A 24172-nucleotide genomic window follows, 5' to 3' on the forward strand; every position below is an offset into this window, starting at 1 on the left:
CGCACCGACACCCGGCTCAAACCTTGACGATTTGTCACTCACGTGACACGCCAAACTATTCCATTCCCTGTCGCGATAGCAACGCCGTATCTCCGCATATCAGCGATCTCTAACATAATCGCTCGCGAGTGTGTATCCGGCTTTTAACGAGTTCACCATAGACATCAATTACCTTCTGTCGAGGATCTTAGCATACGTGGTAAATCCAAATCTGTGACCGTATTTTTCTTTGTGACGATATGCGTACTTCAGTGGTGTATAGAACCAATTTGTCACTAGTCTAACTAGGGTGTCGCGTTGCGATGCGATTTTATAATCATACTGTTAGTATAAGCTACAGTCAAATGAAAACGAGATAGTTTGGAAAAAGAATTGGCCAAGTCTGAATAGAACTCGCGCACCCAGGGTTCCGCACACGTTTAATTACGTATATCGAGATCTCGTATGTCGAGATCTCGACAATTTTTGCCTGTTATCGATGTTGATACTGGCAAGATATCATTCCTATGAATTCCAAAACTTTAGAGAATGTTTTAATACCAAGTTTGAAATCGGATAACAAATGACAAACGCTATTTTTTCGTGCGATATAATTACAAATTAACAATTTTTTGATTCTTTTCCTGTGTTTGTACAGTGAAATCTTTCTTCTTGCAAAATTTCATGATTCCACGTCAATGGGAAGTGCCCTACATGTTTTAATGAGTGAGTTTGTATCAAAATATTTGGCGTAAATGGCCGTACCTTTGAGTGGATTGACTTAGAAGCTTGAAAGTTTTGCACCACCTAAGACCTATAGGCCTCACTATGTGACATAAATTTAAACATGATACGTGTACTCGTTCCTGAGACAAAGGGACCTGTAACAGACGAAGGGGCAGACAGACAGTAGGATAAAAATGACAATTTTTTTTCATGTGATGTAATTACAAATTAAAAATTTCGGATTTTTGTCGTTTCTTGTGCTGTGAAATCTTTCTTCATACCAAACTTCATGATTCTAGACCAAAGGGAAGTACCCTACAGGTTTTGATGAGTGAGTTTACTAGTATCAAAATATATCTCAAAAACGGCCGTATTTTGTTACTGCATTGACTTAGAAGTTTCACTTTTTTGCATCAGCAAAGGACCATAAACCTTAATATTTGACTTGATATGCATATCCGTTACTGAGGAAAAATGTTTTGGGCAGCCGAGGAGACAGTCAACAAAATAATCCTTTAAGGGTTTCATTTTTACAGACTGATGTACGGAACCCTAAAAAGCAATCGCCATAACCGTTAACACATTTTTCCCACTATGAGACAAGATGGTCTATGTCTTTATGGAAAAATGTTTGCGATTTGTCACGGAACCGTTGTTTTTCACAGGCGGGCACCTCTTTGTCCGAAGCAAACCGACGGCCACGAATGTCTTCCTTCAGCGCTGCAAAAATGTGGAAGTCGCGCTGGGACATATCAGGACTATGTGGAGGATGTTCATGGTATCTAGCGGAACTTGAGCAGCGTAGTCGAAACAACAAGCACGTCAACTCCAGGGAAGTCAAGATGACCTTTTTCTTTGACTGCAACGGACCTCTGCTCATCGACTTTCTGGAACACGGCACCACAACTAACGCACAGCGGTACACTTCGCAAAGATTGGAGTGCCAGATCAAGTCCAAATACCTAGGAATGTTGAGTGACGGCATCGTTTTGTTGCATGATAATACCCGCCAACGTGCTGCCAAAGTGGTTTCGACTACGCTGCAGACGTTTGTTCTCCATGCAATCCCGATTATCTCCCCATGAGATTTCCGTATTTTTATAACCCTGGAGAAAGATATTTTATTATTTCAGACGAAAAGGTGCATGCCTGGATACAACCATAGTTCGGTCGGCATCCTAAAACATTTTTCCATGAAGGCATTGACCGTCTTGTCTCACACTGGGATAAACAGTCACGGCAATTACTTTCGAAATAATGAACAGTTTGTTTACTTTTTTCCATCTGTCTCGTTTTCATTTTACTGCCTCTTGTATTTCTGTCCACATCTATACTCCGCAAACCACCTTACAGTGCATGGCGGAGAGTTTTCTGGTACCACTTATTTTCCCTCCATTCCTCTTAACATTCGCGGATGCCCCACGGTAAGAAAGATTGTCGCTAAATCTCCGTATGAGCTCTAATTTCTCTGAATTTCTCGCCGTGGTCCTTCCCCGAGTCGTATTTGATAGGAACTGGTATGTTGCCAGTACGTACTCTCTCAGAATTTCAACAGTAAACCGTTCCACTGTGCACAACGCCTCTGCCATACACACTGGCTCTGGAGTATGTCCGTAACGCTCTGGGGCGGAGAAAACGATCCCTTGACAAGATGCAGTTCTCTTCGTTGAATCGTCTCTATATCTTCTATTAATGTAACTAGAAAAGGGTTCCAGAATCACGAACAGTACTCAAGGATCACCAGAACTGTTTGGTAAGCCACGTCTTTCCTGGATGAACTACATTTGCTTAAGGTTATTCTGACGAATCTCAGCCTGGCAACTAATTCTCCCACGACAACTTTTGTATGTTTACTCCACTTATGTAGCTCCAGATGGTTACTCCTTGTTAGATTACAGGTGTTACAGTGATTTATCGCCAATACTGTAATCGGACGGCAATGGGTCTCTTCTCCTACATAGGTACAATACTTTACGCTTACTTTCGTTCAGCTCAGCTGCCAGTAGGTGTACCAGCTGTCGATCCTATGCAGGTCTTCCTGGATTCGGTACAGTTTTCTGCCGTTGCAACTTCCGTACAGTCAAGGTCATTAGTCAAGGTCATCTCCTGCGAACAGCCTCACCGAACTTCCGACATTCTCCACCACATCACTAACATACACTGAGGTGACAAAAGTCATGGGATAGTTATATGCACATATACAGTTGGCGAAGGTAAAAAAAGGGCACTGAATGGGCGGAGCTGTCATTTAGACTCAGGTGATTCATATGAAAAGGTTGTAAGTAGGCTGTTTATGTTTTCTTATTGGCAACGTTACGTAGCTCTCTGTATGAAAAGCACTGGCTGTGCTGTGTGCAGTCTGTGTCTAGTTTGCATTGTTGTCTGCCACTGTAGTGTTGGGCAGCGGCAGCTGGATGTGAACAGCGCGTAGCGTTGCGCAGTTGGAGGTGAGCCGCCAGCAGTGGTGGATGTGGGGAGAGAGATGGCGGAGTTTTGTAATTTGTCATGAACTGCTATATATATTATGACTATTAAGGTAAATACATTGTTTGTTCTCTATTAATATCTTTCATTTGCTAACTATCCCTATCAGTAGTTAGTGCCTTCCGTAGTTTGAATCTTTTATTTAGCTGGCAGTATTGGCGCTCGCTGTACTGCAGTAGTTCGAGTAATGAAGATTTTTGTGAGGTAAGTGATTTGTGAAAGGTATAGGTTAATGTTAGTCAGGGCCATTGTTTTGTAGGGATTTTTGAAAGTCAGATTGCGTTGCGCTAAAAATATTGTGTGTCAGTTTAAGCACAGTCTTGTATAATTGTTGAAAGGGGACGTTTCGAGGTTTCCGACGTGATTACGGCTGCACGACGGGAATTAACAGACTTTGAACGCGGAATGGTAGTTGGAGCTATACGCATGGGACACTGCATTTCGGAAATCATTGGGGAATTCAGTATTCCGAGAGCCACAGTGTCAAGAGCGTGCCGAGGGTACTAAATTTCAGGCATTACCTATCACCACGGACAATACAGTTGCCGAAGGCTTTCACTTAACGATCGAGTGAAATGGCGTTTGCGTAGTAAGCGCTAAAGGAGAAATAGCACTGCGTGCAATAACCGCAGAAACCAGTGTGAGACGTGCGACGAACGTATTCCTTAGGACAGAGCGGCGAAATATGGCATGAAGGGGCTATGGCAACAGACGACCGACGTGAGTGCCTTTGCTAACAGCACGGCATCGCCTCCAGCGCCTCTCCTGAACGTGCGACGAACGTATTCCTTAGGACAGTGCGGCGAAATATGGCATTAAAGGGCTATGGCAACAGACGACCGACGTGAGTGCCTTTGCTAACAGCACGGCATCGCCTCCAGCGCCTCTCCTGAACTCGTGACGACTGGAAAACCGAGGCCTGGGCAGATGAGTTCCAATTTCAGTTGGTATGAGCTGATGGTATGGCTCGAGTGTGGTGCAGACCCCACGAATCCATGGACCAAATTGTCAACAAGGCACTTTGCAAATTTTGGTATGGGCTGTGTTTACATGGAATGGACTGGGTCCTATGGTCCAACTGAACCGATCATTAACTGGAAATGGTTGTGTCTGGCTACTTGGAACCCATTTGCAACCACTCATGGATGGAATCTTCTTGGGTGACAGTGCACCATGTCACCGGGCCAAAATTGTTCGCGACTGGTCTGAAGAACATTCTGGACAGTTCGAGCGAATTATTTGGCCACCCAGATCGCCCCACATGAATTCCACCGAACATATGGGTCATAATCGAGAGGTCAGTTCGTACACAAACTCCTGCACCGGCAACATCTTCGCAGTTATGGGCGCCTATAGAGGCAGCGCGGCTCAACATTCCTACAGGGGAGACAATGCCACGCCATGTCGCGTTGCTGTACAACGCCGGGAAAACGAGGTCCGACAAGATATTAGGAGGTATCCCACGACCTTTGTCACCTCGGTGTGTACTGTTAATAGTAACGACATTACAACATTCCCGAGTGGTACTCCGGAAACAATTGTCCAGTTAATAACGACTTGTTGAGTTGTGTCTCCTTGGCAGCCCTGAATCCAGTTACAGAGACTCGTCAGATACTGTATCTACATCTACGAGGTGCATTCAAGTTCTAAGGCCTCCGATTTTTTTTCTCCGGACTGGAAAGAAATAGAAACATGTGCATTGTTTTAAAATGAGGCCGCGTTCATTGTCAATACGTCCCAGAGATGGCAGCACCGTATGGCAGATGGAATTTTACCGTCAGTGGCGAGAATGAGAATGTTTAAAATACTTAAAATGGCGACGTTTTTCTTACTTGAACAGCATGCAATCATTCGTTTTCTGAATTTGCGTGGTGTGAAACAAATTGAAATTCATCGACAGTTGAAGGAGACATGTGGTGATGGGGCTATGGTTGTGTCGAAAGTGTGTTCGTGGGTGCGACAGTTTAATGAAGGCAGAACATCGTGTGACAACAAACCGAAACAACCTCGGGCTCACACAAGCCGGTCTGACGACATGATCGAGAAAGTGGAGAGAATTGTTTTGGGGGATCGCCGAATGACTGTTGAACAGATCGCCTCCAGAGTTGGCATTTCTGTGGGTTCTGTGCACACAATCCTGCATGACGACCTGAAAATGCGAAAAGTGTCATCCAGGTGGGTGCCACGAATGCTGACGGACGACCACATGGCTGCCCATGTGGCATGTTGCCGAGCAATGTTGACGCGCAATGACAGCATGAATGGGAATTTCTTTTCGTCGGTTGTGACAATGGATGAGACGTGGATGCCATTTTTCAATCCAGAAACAAAGCGCCAGTCAGCTCAATGGAAGCACACAGAACACCGCCACCAAAAAAATTTCGGGTAACCGCCAGTGCTGAAAAAATGATGGTGTCCATGTTCTGGGACAGCGAGGGCGTAATCCTTACCCATTGCATGCCAAAGGGCACTACGGTAACAGGTGCATCCTACGAAAATGTTTTGAAGAAGAAATTCCTTCCTGCAATGCAACAAAAACGTCCCGAAAGGGCTGCGCGTGTGCTGTTTCACCAAGGCAACGCACCCGCACATCGAGCTAACGTTACACAACAGTTTCTTCGTGATAACAACTTTGAAGTGATTCCTCGTGCTCCCTACTCACCTGACCTGGCTCCTAGTGACTTTTGGCTTTTTCCAACAATGAAAGACACTCTCCGTTGCCGCACATTCACCAGCCATGCTGCTATTGCCTCGGCGATTTTCCAGTGGTCAAAACAGACTCCTAAAGAAGACTTCGCCGCTGCCATGGAATCATGGCGTCAGCGTTGTGAAAAATGTGTACGTCTGCAGGGCGATTACGTCGAGAAGTAACGCCAGTTTCATCTATTTCGGGTGAGTAGTTAATTAGAAAAAAAATCGGAGGCCTTAGAACTTGAATGCACCTCGTACATGACTGTTCTGCAATTCAGAATTAAGTGCCTGGCAGAGGGTTCGTGGAACCACCTTCAGACTATATCTCTGTCGTTCCACTTTCGAACAGCGCGCGGGGAAAACGAACACTTAAATCTCTCCGTGCGAGATCTAAATCTATGATTTTATACGATAATCATTTCTCCCTACGTAGGCGGACGCCAGTGCAATATTTTCGCATTCAGAGGAGAAAGTTGCTGGCTGAAATTTCACGCAAAAACTTCACCGGAAAGAAGAACGCCTTTGTTGTAATGATGTCCACCCCAACTCACGTGTCATATCCATGACACCGTCTCGCTCTTTCGCGATAGTACGAAAGGAGCTGCCCATCTTTGAGCTTTTTCGATGTCCTCCGTCAGTCATATCTGATACGGATCCCATAGCGCGCAGCAATACTCCGGAAGAGGACAGATAAGCGTAGTGTAGGCAGTCTCTAATAGACATGTAGCATCTTCTAAGCGTTCTGCCAATAAAACGGAGTCTTCGGTTCGCCTTCCACACAGAATTACCTATGTGATCGTTCCATTTTAAGTCAGTCGTAATTGCAATCCCTACATATTTAGCTGTATTGATAGCCTTTAGATTTCTGTGATTTGTCATGTTAACAATCTAAGAGGGCTGCTCAGATTGATTCCTAAATCGTTTATGTACATTAAGAACAACAGAGAGCCTACAACACTCCTTTGGGGAACGCTGGATATCATTTGTATTTGACACGACGACATTCCGTCAGTTACTACAAACTGCGACCTTTCCGACACGAAATCACGAATCCAGTGGCGCAACTGAGACGATGCTCCGCAGACGCGCAGTTTGATTCAAAGTAGCGTGTGAGGAACGGTGTCAAAATCTTATGGAAATCTAGAAATATGGTATCAATTAGAAATTCCCTTATGGTAGCACTCGTTACTTCGTGTGAATAAAGAGCTAGTTGTGTTTCACAACAGTGGTATTTTCTGAACTCGATAAGTTCGTATTGTGTTCATTAAGCACCAGTGCTTAACTGCACCTAATGCCTTCCGAAAATCGAGAAACACAGCATCAACTTCGTCGCGTACATTATATGGTCATGTCCTCCAGCTTATCCACTAAACTTCCTTTGTATGAGGCGAGGCTACGGATCAGATGCGTTTTCCATCATAACGAGTCAAAAGAAGACTTGAGCATTCTCATGGAGGGCATGATTGTTGTATGATCTTTCACGGCCGGGTCCAGTTTCCATAAACTTCTTGTAGGTTGTTGATTGTATCGTATTGCCAACTTTTGTTTCGGTTAGTATGTATGTATGTATGTGGCTTTCATCAGGGTATACCCTGACTGTGAAAGTTCGGAAATTCAGTTACACCGCCAGAGAGATTTCTATACGAGTTATGCGTATGAATTACAACTTTTCTGGGATTCATATGGCCTATATTGTGGGACAGGTTTTGACTCGGTTCCAACGAAATCTGTACTAACTGCCGCTGAGAAATGCGACATAGATCCCGCCTGTGTTAGTATGCTTAGACTAAATTCTTCATAACACAGCTTCCGCCAGACTCCATTAGGAAAACGGGAAATTCAGAGCTGAAAAGAGTTTCAGGCAAGGGAATGCCTTATCACGAAAACGTTCGCAGCAACTTTAGAGGAATTTTACAGGCGCCTGAACTGCGTAAACAAAAAAAGAATGTGTGTCAGTGGAACTTACATGAACCACTTAATTTTGCTGATAACATTGTAATGTTTTCTTCTGGTCGAAGTAAACAAACGCAATAATTGCTTCATGGTGAATTATCTATAAGTTTTTAGTTTTCTTATGATTGCGGAAACATCCTGGCGTAAAAGTTACGCAGACTCGCACGAAAAGTTAACGAGAAAATTTGTGTGTTAATTGGTCAGACACTGCTGTCGCCTTCGCAAGGTCACTTACACATGTGTTGTTAACGTAAGCATCGTAAAATATAGTTCAGGACGTTTTCTCGATTAGGATTTTCCCAGTAATTATACATTAATTTCCAAACGCCTAAAATTAGATTCACTGTTGTCTGATTTTGCAAAGTACTCACCAGCCCTTTTACATTCAAGTGTTTTTGTTGCAAACGCAAATTACTGCAATTATTACGAAAATAATGAAGAGCGCGCCGTAATTCTCCAAAAATTTGACAGCATTGTAGGAATATGGTTAATTGATAGTGCCTTTGCCCTTTGTTTACCATCTTTATAACCTTAGACGACCATATGGTACACGAATGGAACTTGGATCATGAACCACTGTGGACGGCGTATTTGGTACAACTCGATGTACCAATACGCCGTCTAAGGTGGGTTATCAATGAATGGAACATGCCAAACTAACGTTAACAGATGTGCTGTTGTACATTTTACCTTACGTTGTGCTTTTAAAATTTAACAGTCATCTGCGACGCGCTACAATACGGACAAGGCCATGTACACAAGGTGCTTTTTGACTAGAAACGTTTTATTTTAGACAAACCTTTGCATAATGTGCTGCACTTTAGATTCTAGTATGACAACTTGACATTAAGTTCCAACTCGCAATGAACACATTTTGTAACAAAAATTTTTGAGGACCAGAAGAAGGCCTGTCGAAACCAGTTGTCGAAAATAAATAAGTATTTATGCGATCTTGGCTGTAGAAAGTTTCTTACCCAGTAAAAGAGCTCTTTCCTTCTAGTTTCTCACAATGAGAAATTTCAGTCATGGCTACAACAGCATAAGTATTATCACGTGCACGTGAGTGTTCTGAACATTTACATGTTTTATGAAAAGTATTTATTACCATTTAGACGTACACATGCTTAAAATTTTTTTAGTCATTACACATCCACGACGATCATTTTGCTTAAGATCTATGGAGGTTAAATTAGAATATTTGTTTTTCATTGTAAATATTTATGATGTATTCTTATTTTTCTAACATATTCTACATCCTGAAGGATATCCTCACTACAAGTCAATTGGAACGAAAAGTACATCTAATCTAATGTTGCCTTACGATGGTTGGATGTTCTTCATCGGCAGTGATGAATCTACGTATTTCCATTGCTAGCTTTGCTCCTCTGTTTCGGGGACGCCCTGATCCACCCAGCACTCGTCCCTGGCTACTAGTTGGCTAAAACAGTCATCTGGTCTGGCTGCAATTCCGCTGCTGCCTCGGTTCGACAGCTTTCTGGGTGGATGTGCGCAGTCGCAGAACCCAGCCAGCGGCGAGGTTTGCCATGTTCGAAATAAGAAGCTTCAAATCTATCCCTGAATGATTGTCACTTTCTCGACTTTCGCCTCATTTGTGATACTTTTCCTGCGATTCTCGATTCTTCGCAGAGAGATGGTGTGCCACTTCAGAGTTGTTTGACCAGACTGGAAGCGCCTGTCACCTGACCATTGGGGCATATGACGATGCCTATCTGTAGCACACTACCACCAACTACGCATGTACTGTTCCAGCGTTGTTCCCCTTCAAATGCAGACAACGAATCCCGCACGATACTGCACTGTACTAATTGGCTGCGCCATTTTGTTTTGAGTTCTCTAGCGCCATTCTGCGGTATTGCGTCGCAAGGATTTCGATGTGTACCAAGACTACAGACAGGTACCAGCAAACAAATGAAAATTATTTACATAATTTTATGTTGTCCAGGAGATAATTAAAATTTACAACTACCCATCGTATAATCCATCAAATTCATTCTATCTTCTGCTTTAATTTCGCTGAAGATTATGCAGAAGTTGATTATAGGAACACCAACAAAATGCCTGTTATGCGGTGCCACCTTTTCACTTTCATTGTCACAGTCGGAGTTTACTAGCTTCCAATAACTTGGTAGCTCACTAACACGTTGTCCTTCTCAGGGCTGAGCGAGCCTACCTCTTGTCCGTAGGGGCGGCCGTTAGTGATGTGTTGTTGCCTGCAGAGCGAAGCACTTCGTCAAGCTGCTGGTAGCACTGGCATGACGTGTAAAATACGCTCGTTTGCAGACTCGCTACTTGTAGCTTAGAAGTTCTGCTTGTGAGCAGCGTCAGCTCTTGTAATGCACGTGTGCTGCTGGATGGTGGCTGCACACAGGAGAACGTACTACATTTTGCTGTCTCCTACCATACCCGCTCAAGTACGACGAAGTTACTGTGTGTGCACCCTAACTTAATGTCCGTTTACTGCTTTAGTTTGACGCCGTTCCCTCACCTGTGCTGCAGGGCTGCCAACATGAACTTCAAATTTTTCCGTTTGCGTCACCCAGTATTTGTCCATTGCCTTGCTATACTGTTGTTGTGGTCTTCAGTCCTGAGACTAGTTTGATGCAGCTCTCCATGCTACCCTATCCTGTGCAAGCTTCTTTATCTCCCAGTACCTACTGCAACCTACATCCTTCTGATTCTGCTTTGTGTGTGCATCTCTTGGTCTCCCTTTACGATTTATACCCTCCACGCCGCCCTCCAATGCTAAATTTGTGATCCCTTGATGCCTCAGAACATGTCCTACCAACGTGTCCCTTCTTCTTGTCAAGTTGTGTCACAAATTCCTCCCCAATTCTATTCGATACCTCCTCATTAGTTATGTGATCTACCCATCTAATCTTCAGCATTCTTCTGTAGCACTACATTTCGAAAGCTTCTATTCTCTTCTCGTCCAAACTATTTATCGTCCATGTTTCACTTCCATACATGGCTACACTCCATACAAATACTTTCAGAAACGACTTCCTGACACTTAAATCTATAATCGATGTTAACAAATTTCTCTTCTTGAGAAACGCTTTCCTTGCCATTGCCAGTCTACATTTTATATCCTCTCTACTCCGATCATCGTCAGTTATTTTGTTCCCCAAATAGCAAAACTCCTTTACTACTTTAAGTGTCTCATTTCCTAATCTAATTCCCTCAGCATCACCCGACTTAATTTGACAACATTCCATTATCCTCATTTTGCTTTTGTTGATGTTCCTCTTATATCCTCCTTTCAAAACACTGTCCATTCCCTTCAACTGCTCTTCAAGTCGTTTGCTGTCTCTGACAGAATTACAATGTCATCGGCGAACCTCGAAGTTTTTATTTCTTCTCCATGAATTTTAATACCTACTCCGAATTTTTCTTTTGTTTCCTTTACTGCTTGCTCAATATACAGAATGAATAACATCGGGGATAGGCTACAAAACTGTCTCACTCCCTTCCCAACCACTGCTTCCATTTCATGTCCCTCGACACTTACAACTGCCATCTGGTTTCTGTACAAATTGTAAATAGTCTTTCGCTCTCTGTATTTTAGCCCTGCCACCTTCAGAATATTGTTATGGTATGTTAATGGCTGCTATGCCCTTTATGTGTAATTATTTGAAATTTTTTGTAGATGTGCTGTCAATGTTATACTGTGTGCTCTCCGAATACCAAAAAATAGAAAAAAAATGTGCAGCGCCACAACTGATTGATTTGCATCGTTGTCGTTTGAGAATTGCAGGTGTATGATATTAGTGATGCCGCAAAAGGTATGCTTTGCCTTTATGTTGATCTGGAGACCAAACCGCGAATAACATAAACTGACAGTGAAACAGAATTACCTAAAATATTCTGGTTTTATCCACATACTTTACTTTTGCGGTAAATCTTGTCCTCCTTACCTTTACTATTCTACTTGTGGAAGCCGTTGTCACTATCAAACACTATTGATTTCTCTGTGTGTGGATGTGAGTGGATCAATCAGCCGTCATTTAAGCTTCACTGACAAGGGGAACGCCTCAGACACGGCCAACTGAATCGGTTCAACATACAAGATTGTAGTTGGGGCAACCACAGCTATGAGTATTGTTCTTCGGTATTAATGACAGCTTCAGCTGTTTTTAGTCCTTTATTACTGGATCACTACCGGTTTCGTGGCACTAAATGCCACGTCTTCCGGTGAACACATAATTAAAATATTAGAGCGGAAAAGCTCAGAATCTTTTTACTCAACTATCAAAACAATATGGCGCTAAAAGACGGTATGTCATAGATTAAAATCTGCCAGTTTCCAATATATTGGATGGATCCAAAACATATCGGGCCATAGTGATAGCTTCTCCGATCTATACGGAACCGCGTACGGATAACGAATGTTGGGTAAAAATATTCCAGGCTTTTCCTCTCCAGTGTTTTAATCACATGTTCACATGAAGATGTGACTTTTAGTGGCACGAAACCGGTAGTGATCCAATATTAAATGACTAAATATAGCCGAAGCGGTTATTAATACCCAAAATGATTCGACTCATATTTGGCAGGTCGCTTGTGTAAGAAAGACTCTACGACACAGCTTCAAATTTTTTGACTGTCGTTCTCAGTTGCGTATAATATCAAAACGAGTGTTCAGTTCCTAGTGCTGTGAAGTCTGAAAACAAAGTTTCAAGCGGCAGTTATAACAAGATGGACAGCGATAACAAAGGGAAGAAAAAACAACATGTAGACCAACAGGCGCTTAATCTGCCACTGAAGATGATTTGCAAACAATAAAGGCGAAAAGCGTACGACTCAAAACATTGTTTCATTCAACTGTAATTAGACGCCCCCAAAATAAAAATTGGCAGTTACTGTAATACTCTAAGATATTTTGACTCAACATCCCTCCGCTTTTGAGAAAACCACCTGTAAAGCTCACGACGCACAAGCGACTGAAAATTGCCGGGATCGATAGATAACTAGAAACTGAACATTTTTCATCATCATATGCACAAACGCATATTGTCCTAGAAATCGAGGAAAGAAACTGCTACGACTGCCGCTTGTGTAACCACAAGGAAAACACTGTACAGCGGAAGTGTCGCTGGTGTAGAAATTTGTATTTTTTCTGTGTCGAAACTGACAGGACTAGTAGGGTTAATAAAGTAAAGAATAAGGAATAACTAGCGTTCTCGCTTCCCGCGCCCGGGTTCCCGGGTTCGATTCCCGGCGGGGTCAGGGCTTTTCTCTGCCTCGTGATGACTGGGTGTTGTGTGCTGTCCTTAGGTTAGTTAGGCTTAAGTAGTTCTAAGTTCTAGGGGACTGATGACCATAGATGTTAAGTCCCATAGTGCTCAGAGCCATTTGAACCATTTGAAGGAATAACAACAACGTAAGCAAATAAACTTCTCAAACGACTCGGGTCAGTAAAGAATTAAAATTTTAATTCTGTTCGCCTTACAATCGCTCTTTTACTCACTCTGTTACATGTCCTCACTTTCTTTCGAGTAACTACTTGGATTGTACTTGTCATATAAACATTCGAAGCAAATATACTCGCGGCACCAAGAATATCTAATGAATGCAATCTTCGCACAACTACATCGTTCCTTCCGAAGATTTGGCAGGAAACAGACTTGATTTACATTTAACAATATTTCTTTTTCGGAATTAATTTTAATAAGTACCACGCATGAGATAATATAGCCTGAATAATTGGTGCTTCAAATTTTAATTATTTACTAATACAAGTCGTTTGAGAAATTAATTTGCGTAATAATTTATTCGTCTGTTATTTATTCCTCATTGATTACCTTATTTACCCTCCTATTCCTACCAGTTTCGATACGGAAACAAATACAACTTTTTTTTTTTTAAAAAAAAGCAACAGCCTGTTTCATTTGAGAATCTAACACTGTTTTTCTGATTCCCAACTAGATGACTTGGTTATTACGTCAGCTTTTTCCTGTTTGGTATATGAGCGGCAGCTCTAACGGTTTCTTTCCTCGATTTCTAGGAAAATGTGCCTTTGCGGGCCCCGCATATGATGAAAAATTACCTATCGATCCTGTCAACTTCAAGTCGATTGCGCAGCTTGAACTTTAGGCTAGGTTTTCTCAAACCCGGAGGGATGTTGAGCGAAAATATCTTAGCAGTCTTTCATTTTAGGTTTTACAAAAGCGACGTGCCCAGTATGAGCCGAGTCGGTTGGCCGTCTCTGAGGCCTCCCCCTTGAGAGTGGAGGCTGCAGTTCATGTAGCGGAGTTGCGCAATAGCGAGCAGCAGGTGGAACACTGGCTGCAGTCTCATGACGTAAATCGTGGAGCGGTGAGGGAACCCCGAGTATCCGCTCTGGGCAAGGTCCTTCGGCGAATCGTTTGCCATTGCCGCTTCCTTTCACAGGATTGCTCGAGGCGTGTTGCAAATCTACCGGTGAAGCGTTGAAATCACTTCTGACGCCTTAGATGTACGGTATACAGATTACGCGAGAGAACTTGTTGTCCTTCTATTAGCAGTTTGTCGTAGGTCCTTCGGCGAATCGTTTGCCATTGCCGCTTCCTTTCACAGGATTGTTCGAGGAGTGTTGCAAATCTACCGGTGGAGCGTTGAAATCACTTCTGACGCCTTAGATGTACGGTATACAGATTACACGAGAGAACTTGCTGTCTTTCCAGTAGCAGTTTGTCATAGGCCGCTGGAGCAGGGAAGCGTTCTAGGCGACTACAGAAGGACAACGGTTCAAATCTGCGCCAGGCCATCCAGATTAATGTTTTCCATGATTTCCCGAAATCGCTGCACGCAAATTCTGGGATGGTTCTTCTGGAAGGGCAGCGCCGATTTCCTTCCCCATCCTTGACATATTCCGAGTTTGTAGTTCGTTTCTGAAAAAGGGGGCTTGTCAGTTCCATTTTCAAGAATATTTGTCATGTGCACAGACCTGTAGGCCTATACCATTGACGCTGTTGTAGGATTATGCAACTTGTTTTATGCGCAAGCATTATGATCTTTTTTGGAGACCAAGAATCTCCTCTCTGAGGACCAACATGGATTCCACAACTAAGGACCATCTGAAACTCAACTCGCGTTGTATGTCCACCAGACCCAGACGGCAGTCGATAAGGACGGCCAAGCTGACATCGTATTCCTTGCGTTCTGAAAGGCGTTAGAAACAGTTCCGTACTATCCTACTGCCAAATTGAGGATAGACTGACAGTCTGGAGATGAATTAAATGGATAAGAGAACCTACTGGATTGGAAGACGTATCATCACCATTATCGCGATCATGCTGTGCATTTTCTCGCCTCTGGAATGGTCTGTTTGTATCGCAAGCCTTTCCATCTTCTGCATTCTTCCCACTACCTCTCTGTCGCCATTCTGGGCTAATTTTCTTCTGACTTCCGAATACTTCCCTCCACTGCTTCTAGCCCTTTCATCCCTTGGCTTTCCCCTTCCTCTCTTGCGCGTAACCTTCATGTAGCGACTCTTTCTAGTTCACGTCTTCTCATCCACTCTCTTCACGTGCTCATATCATCTTAATCTGCTTTCCACAAATTTATCATTTAGAGATTGCTCATATGTTATCTTCCTAACCGTTCCATTTCTCATCATTTACTGTCTTGTTACACTTATTCGACCAGTTAGAAACGTCTCCACGCTCGTACCTTTCGTTTTTCCCTTTCCTTCACGACCAAAGTTTGTACAGCGAGGTATTTCCAACAGACAGTAATTAAAATTAAATGGAAGCAGATGAAACATCCAACTAGGTGTAATGATGTAACGTAGATCAGGGAAGTTCTTTGACTGTTTCCGGGAGGTATGAAATGTGGGTAGATCACATTAGGAAACACGCAATGGCGGAATGAATGTAGATATATGAAGTGAGTATTGCACTTAATAGTGAGTTGGTAGCCTTCATTCAGTAGTGAATGTTGAATGGTTGATGACTAAAATGATTGATGATAATATTCGTTAAGTGCGACTGCTCTGTCAGGTCGTAATAAGAAACACAATAAAATTCTAAGTTCTGAGACTGGGGCTTTCGCTTACAGATTTAATAAAAAACGGACTACTGTTCATAATATATGTGTCGTTCAGTGTTTCTGTTTACGGATTCGTAAAAAAAATGGTGTTGTGATCCTCAATACGAAGGTACAGCTTATCGCGTTAGTCTATCCTGTTTAAGCCTCTTCATTTCTGCGTAGCTACTGCAACATACGTTCATTTCAACATGTTTGTATTAAAGCCACGATATCGTCTACAATTTGTACCACCAAATTTGTCTCTGTTATCAAATTCACAACTACACGATGCCTCAACGTTTCATTTTCATTGCATTCATCATACCTTGTGCTCCAGTCTTTTCTCTAAGCAGTTCGTGTAGTCTCCCGTCTCTCTCAGTTATTGCCAATATGCACTTCTCAGTTACTCGCTCAGAAAGGCTCACTTTTTGAATTAATTTCACGTTAAGTGCTCAGTTTCACTGTCATTTTCCAGAAGCTATGCAACGATTGCAAACTTTCTGTCTCAGAGATGCCGGAAGCTTTCATTTTCATTTAGCGTGCCAAAAGCATGTAGGAACTCTTTTCCTTTTCGTTTCATCCAGATACCCTAAATACAAAAACTCGCCAACTTGATTTATGATTTAATAGTTTGGTTGTACTATTTCTTGTTCGATGTTTTGAGTATACGCTGTTCCAGTGCTGTGTATTTTTTCGATGGGAATGACTATTACTTTTGTAACTGAATTCTATTATTATTATTTATTTCTATTCATTATTTATTAAAATGACACAACCGTGCTGTTCAAAGGAATTTTGAGGCTAAAATGCTTACACAAGCTTCATTGGATCCACACAGAGCACAACAGGTTCAAAATTAACAGCTAAATCTCCTTCTTGTATTTGAAAATAACGTAAACATTTAGGTAACCTAAACGTGGTGCCATGAAGCACTACATATCTCAAAACAAAATGTTTACACTGACGTTCCTTCGGTTCCTTTGTTGACTACCGAAGATGCCTAATATACTTAGGTGAAATAACAAGGTAAATGACTGAGCTAGCAACTGAGGAAGAATCGCTGCAACTATGAACATGATTTTCATGTTATTGCAACTGATTTTATGGACTACGGCAAAAGTAAGGATAACGTACTGGTGTTACAAAAGAGCTTTTGCCCCTTTTATTTACTACTATATTCATCCGTGTAAATGTACCATTAATATATGGGAGCGCATAATTATGTTAAATGACTTGTAAAGGTCTCTTTTTTCAGTCATTACGACATTCCGTGCAAATAATCTAAAGCAAATGCAACTTCATAAATGAAGAGTATTTTATGCAGCTACGCAAATGAGCAGGTGGTATGTCTTGTTTTAGTTGTGGGAGATTTTGGTTCTGTATCTGTGCCAATTTGTGCGTAAATTTTCATGCTAACTTGTGAACGCCAAATTTTACTATGGAATAAATTTAGACAGCTAGTGATACTTCCGTCTTGTATATATCTATTGAAATCAGTCCCAAGTAAATACAACCATCGTATCTTCACAGAATAACGAAATTACCATGTTTTGTATGTCCTGTGTGACAGAATACAAACAGCGTGATGCCAAAACTGAGACAAGTATGTGTTCTGTTTAAATTGTCATGTGCGTGGCTCACTAACATGAGTGACACATTTTTCAGAGTGTTTACCACTAACGGACGGCCATATCGAACGTGATTTCGACTCATGGTACTTATGAAGCGGCAAATATTCTCTTTGAAGTAAAATGTCAGTTCCCTGCTTAAGCAATCTGCCGTTCCTCCGAGATAACGATGCAATATCATTATTAGAGATTGCAAGATTAGACAAAGATAATAAAATAATTAACGACTAATAATCAAGCTATTACGGACATACATGGCACAATTTTGTTGATTCGAACTCTGAAAATATGACAGGAAAGTAGCTGTGCGATGAAATTGCTTGAAGATTTAATATCACATAAGGAGTTTTGCGACTGGATATTGTCTGTGCCTGATGAGGGTTTCAATTTCATTAGTAAAATTCTTAAATCGTCGCGGTGTCTTCCAGGATCGATCGCATTTATTAAACAATGCGTCTACATAATTTTTTTTATCCAGCTAGATCGGTATTCATGGACGTCAGCAGAAAAGTTTGCGCGGGGGAATAAGGGGGGGGGGGGGGGGGGGGGAAGGTTCAAAAATTACCAGTGATGACATAAATGAGTTTGTCCGTTTTGAGACATGTCGTGCCTCAAGAATTAAATTTTACAGGTGACGCGAAAATCTTATTGTATCCCAGAGAATTGCTTTTTATTACTCACTTCTAGAAGTATATAAGAATTCTGCATCGTATAAAATATCTGTAGTCCACATTCCAGGCTGGCACTCTCCATTACTACCAATTCCCTTTGTGGATGCTAACGTCAGTATTCCTGAAATAATTTTCGAATATAGAGAATTGGAAACATCCATCTGACGGATTAAATCTCCCTCTAGTGAGACGACTGGCCAGTATACGGCGCTTCTGGCTTATGATTAATCCGTACGCATATATTTGAAGACCGCACCAACTTTGCTAACAAGATCGTGCTTGATAAACTGAATGCGAAATTGCCCTCTGTTTTTGGTAGTGACAGAAAACTTTTAGAATGGCTAATAAATCTGTGGTCGTGTTCTCTTCTTTTTCCAACATTTTAGAGATAAAAGCGTAATTTTATTTGTAGCTTGACAGATTCCAGTGATTTGAAGCATGCCATAATTTCTTTTGGGTATGTTTATTTTCTGTACGTCCTCTTTCCAACTTTTTTGTCACATTCTTGTGTTATTTTCTTCGATCCTAGGTCAAAGTCGCTGCGAATTTGTTGTATGCGTCCATGACGCCTGCAACTATTAATTTTTATTTTATTTTTTACTGTTGTACATTTTCGGCCTTAGGCCTTTTCCAGGATGGATGCGTTTCTTAACTCTTTGATGATAAAATATCTACTATGGCAAATGTTAGCAGTTTAATAGAAGGCGTCAATACGTTCCATCAGAAATATTTAATTATAAAAGGTCTAAGAAACGTATCCACGTACTTGAAAATGGTCTTACGCCGAAACCGTGCAACAGTAGCAGATTAAATTAATAATTATCAGTTTTAGGCATCCTGGAGTCATTAAAAACCCTGATGTTCTTCTAAGAATCTACTTTTGTCTGTAATTCGAATGACAGCAATGTCATGTGACTGTCACTAACAACAACAACGAAGGTACAAGTCTATCTCATGATATTATCAGCTTGTAAACCTCGTATTGTTTATTTTGTAAAACGAGATTCTAAAACAACAATGTAATCATAGCACGGCGTAATACATCTGTAGTCACGTAAGTGAGAAAGTTACGGTTTGTCAGCCAATTGAATGTAGCCAATAATAATTTCGTGTAGCTCAGTAGTCTGGTGCAAGTCTTTCAACTGGGCGCCTCTTTCGCAACATGTGTGTCTCTGACCTAACCTAGTAGCCCAAGCGGGGAAAGCGGACACACTTTTTAACGTCGGATTCGGACCACGTTTCGTTCCTAGCGAATCTTCACACTACTGAGAGGTGTAGTTTAGCTTAAAGGCAGACGGATACATTTCATTGATTCCACCGAGATTAGAGTCCACGACCTGTCGCGCTTTACCACTACTCCACGAGGGCCGGCAGATGCAGCTGACTTCTTGACGGCCTTCACTGTACCTTGATCGCTACCTGCAATAAACTTGTAGTTAATGCGAAGATAGTGCCAGTGGGCCGTGAATACTGAAGCAATTGCAGCAAACGCTGATACCATCGAAAGCCCAATTGGTGCGACTGATTGTCGAGTTATCATTTCTACCGTAATTTCTCTTCCATTCTACCTAACAAGGCCAAGTTCGTATCTGATCGTCCTACGCCGCTAGGAACCTGTGAAGTGTAGCGCGCAGCTATTATTTGAACAAGTGTTCACAGATACGACAACAAGTTCGGTGAAAAGCACGCTACTAACATTACTGTATGTGTGTGTTGTCAGTCCTACGGTGTCTATTTTCTCTCTTTTTTTACAACGGTGTGGACAAAGATTTTTCCTTTAATTTGTACTGTTATTACCGAACTTCTCAGTTCTTGTATGCTGTCATGTACCTCCGAATCACTTCTTGTTGTTGTGGTCTTCAGTCCTGAGACTGGTTTGATACAGCTCTCCATGCTACTCTATCCTGTGCATGCTTCTTCATCTCCCAGTACCTACTGCAGCCTACATCCTTCTGAATCTGCTTAGTGTATTCATCTCTTGGTCTCCCTCTACGATTTTTACCCTCCACGCTGCTCTCCAATGCTAAATTTGTGATCCCGTGATGCCTCAAACATGTCCTACCAACCGGTCACTTCTTTTTGTCAAGTTGTGCCACAAACTCCTCTTCTCCCCAATTCTATTCAATACCTCCTCATTAGTTATGTGATCTACCCATCTAATCTTCAGCATTCTTCTGTAGCACCACATTTCGAAAGCTTCTATTCTCTTCTTGTCCAAACTATTTATCGTCCATGTTTCACTTCCATACATGGTTACACTCCATACAAATACTTTCAGAAACGACTTTCTGACACTTAAATCTATACTCGATGTTAACAAATTTCTCTTCTTCAGAAACGCTTTCCTTGCCATTGCCAGTCTACTTATATCCTCTCTACTTCGACCATCATCAGTTATTTTACTCCCTAAATAGCAAAACTCCTTTACTACTTTAAGTGTCTACATTTCCTAATCTAATTCCCTCAGCATCACCCGATTTAATTTGACAACATTCCATTATCCTCGTTTTGCTTTTGTTGATGTTTATCTTATACCCTCCTTTCAAGACACTGTCCATTCCGTTCAACTGCTCTTCTAAGTCCTTTGCTGTCTCTGACAGAATTACAATGTCATCGGCTAACCTCAAAGTTTTTATTTCTTCTCCATGAATTTTAATACCTACTCCAAATTTTTCTTTTGTTTCCTTTACTGCTTGCCCAATATACAGATTGAATAACATCGGGGAGAGGCTACAACCATGTCTCACTCCCTTCCCAACCACTGCTTCCCTCTCATGCCCCTCGACTCTTATGACTGCCAACTGGTTTCTGTACAAATTGTAAATAGCCTTTCGCTCCCTGTATTTTACCCCTGCCACCTTCAGAATTTGAAAGAGAGTATTCCAGTTAACATTGTCTAAAGCTTTCTCTAAGTCTACCGAATGACTTACAATGTGAATAAACAGTCGATCCTCGGAGGATGCGCAAATCAATTCGTCGTACAATATTAGCGTTCAACTAGTTTCCAAAACCAAACTCTTTGAGTTGAATGTCTTCAACTACATAGCCATTCACATTTCTCAACCCAAATTTCTCGTTTCACTATAACTGATCCAATTCAGCCTTAGACGTTCTCTATTTCGATTTCGTTATTGTTACGAGATTTACAAAATTACACTGCTGGCCATTAAGACTGCAACACCAGGAAGAATACCACATAATGAAAGTTTACTTATTGTGCATGTGCAATGTAGTAGGATGAATGCATCTCAAAATTTGTAAGTGATTTGTAATACGTAAGGTACGAAATTTAGCACACAGAGCTGGTTGCTCTGGCACCAACATGGATACATGTCCAAAGGAACATGCACTGTGGCGACTTCAACCGTTACGAAATACGTTACATGTATTTACATTTGCGAATAGGGCAACCATCATGCATTCATCTCCAAAGGAATTTTGCATCACAAATCGGAGCAACATAGGCACAGCAATATCGTATTTATTCGCCGACACCGGGCAAGCGACTTCCAAGTAAAATGTTTCTCCTGTACGGAAATATATAGCAATACACATGGTGGATATAGGCGTACAGGCTGTAGACGCATCGTTGACGACATATGGATGTTTGAGACTGGGTGGACTCGCGCACGGATAGTTAAATAGTAAAACGACCGCTCAAGATAAGCGGGAAATCCGCGATCGAGTCCCAGTCCAACACAAATTTTCATTGCCGTCATTCTGTTCTACAGCTGATGGTTGTCCATATTCGCAATCGCGAATTCATTTCATTTATATGCTGTTCATGGTGACAGTCTCCGTCCTCCTGAGAACAGAAGTAAGAAACTGTGGATGATTTGGTATGTGTTATTGGACGGTCCAGAACCAGGTACCCCTCGGCTGGCGCGATTGCCTATTGTATAGCATTAACCTATGCTGTCTAAATAGACAGTACGAACGCTTAAGGACTGAAGTAGTTGGAAATAAAAAAAATAGTGACTCAATGGGAGGATAGAAGACTGGATTACAAAAGCAAATGTTATAATTACACCCTTTCGTGCTGAGCAACGTATGGCAGAAGGGAACGTTTACCGTGAGTGCCAGTGTAAGAAGGAACGAAGAACTATATGTTCCGGTTCAGAACAGACAAGTTCATTTAAGATATGCCTGTCTTTTAAACTCTACGTCACACACACCACCAGGGCAACTTTTTCATTCGCACTGTGCTAGCGCTGCATCCATGAAAATGTAAACAGGTCGAAAAATAACGGAAAAAATACCAATTCGGAATTTTTCAGATTAATTTTCACTCAGGATCTGTATTTTAATATACGTAAAGCACTAAACTCATACAAAACTGCACAATAAAAGCGATTAAATGTGAACTTAAAAAATTTGAATTTCACGTAACATATTCGGATACTATAATGTTGATATGTCAACCAACAAGTTTGTCTTTTTAATTTCAACTGAAAATTAGCGATCTAAAGAGAGTAAAAATTCCACTACTCGTTATTTCATCGGATATAACAACAAGAAACTGAGCTACTGTGTATCAATTGGGAGATTTGAAAAAAAAAAAAGCGACAACGTCATTAAGCTATCACACTTTACCGTACAGCTGAACAGGAGGCGTGAAAACCTCATCTTCGGGTACAGCTTTAACTTCGTTGGTTGCTACGGTTGCAATTGATCACTTGCGTATTTTCTCACTTACTCGTGGGCCGAAAATTGTACACAATACCTTAAAATATGAGGCTAGTACATAAACTGAAAAATAAATGCCACTGACTTCCGGTATTAATGTGATATTGGAAATTAGTCGCTGTTTCACTCGCGCGCCGTATGCTTAATTACCAGTCTCTCAAACCACAAAACTATTTCAATTTCGCGAAAAACGGCCTTCTTAAGCAAAAACATGTTCGACTAATTTTTCACTCATCCGTTGTAACAGCAACAGGAAATTGATCCACATTGTATTCAGTATTGTTTAAAAACTAACTATATAATCAACGAGTCACGCCTTCCTGTGTTGCTTTAGTTCGACAGGTTTCGATCTGTAATATCTCATCCCTAGGGACAAGTTTGGTTTATCACTGGCGCCAAAGCAACTGTGTCTTTTGTTATGAATTTGTCATATGCTACTACTGACTTGTGGCAGCGTCGAACACATAGTAAGTGACCTGATATATTTTGAACGTAGGTATAATCCAGTCGATAATGGACACTTCTATGAAGAACGCAGATTGACAAATATCTCTAGCTCTTTTTTCATTATGTGGGACAGCAGAAGGGAACTGAGGTACAAAGTAGTACTTGTGGAACTACAAAGAACGGGCTATATAATTAACCTGTCACACTTAGTATGTCGTCTTGGTTCGATACATTTTACACTTCCAAACGTCATCATTCGATACAAGTGTGCTATGTGCGGTGGTTGAGCATTGGCGCGAAAGCGACCCTATCATTAGTTGTGGTAGTAACACGCAACAGGTGACATGACGGCGTCGAACTCGATACACGAAATCCGATACATTTTGGACGTCGATGGGAGCCGGCGACACTAGTCGAAGCATAGCTTGGTTGTGAACGCAGACAGCTGCAGTAGTGTAAGGTGAGACGAGATGTACGTACGTATGGCGGTGGGCGTGAGCTTCACCATGGTGGAGAGAGTGTTTTGCGGCGGCGTCCTGCTCAGCCTGCCCCAGTCGTGACACTGCGCGAGTCTCAGGACAGCCGCGACGACCGCACCCCCCCTCCCCTCCTCCCCTCCCCCCCCTCCTGGTAAAGCGGCGCCACTACGCTATCCTATACTACGCTATCCTATCCGCTCCTATCGCCGCCGGGCAGCCTTTCGCCAATTACTTGCTCCGCTGGGCGCTCGCGCTGGTGCGTGTTCGGACTGCGCGAGTCCTGCAGGTGGCAAAGCCAGTGGTCCTCCCAACTGCGGGCCGCGGGCCGCATGCGTGCCGAATCAAGTATTAGCTCGTCCCGCGGTTCTCAGCCAAATTTTACGGTAATATGCATGTGGCA

The 24172-nt window shown here is 42.0% G+C and overlaps 1 protein-coding gene across 1 annotated transcript in view; it reads right to left on the minus strand.

Moving 5' to 3' along the window:
• The window catches only part of LOC126092693 (putative inorganic phosphate cotransporter), a 200676-nt gene extending 176822 nt beyond the window's left edge, over window positions 1-23854 (minus strand). The window contains exon 1 of the mRNA XM_049908419.1: window positions 23774-23854. Coding sequence (XP_049764376.1) covers window positions 23774-23801 — 28 coding nt within the window. The 5' untranslated portion in view covers window positions 23802-23854. The remainder of the gene's footprint in view (window positions 1-23773) is intronic.
• Window positions 23855-24172: the final 318 nt, after the last annotated feature.

Source organism: Schistocerca cancellata, chromosome 1 (assembly GCF_023864275.1).
Source record: "Schistocerca cancellata isolate TAMUIC-IGC-003103 chromosome 1, iqSchCanc2.1, whole genome shotgun sequence".
Classification (NCBI taxonomy): Eukaryota; Metazoa; Arthropoda; class Insecta; order Orthoptera; family Acrididae; genus Schistocerca; species Schistocerca cancellata.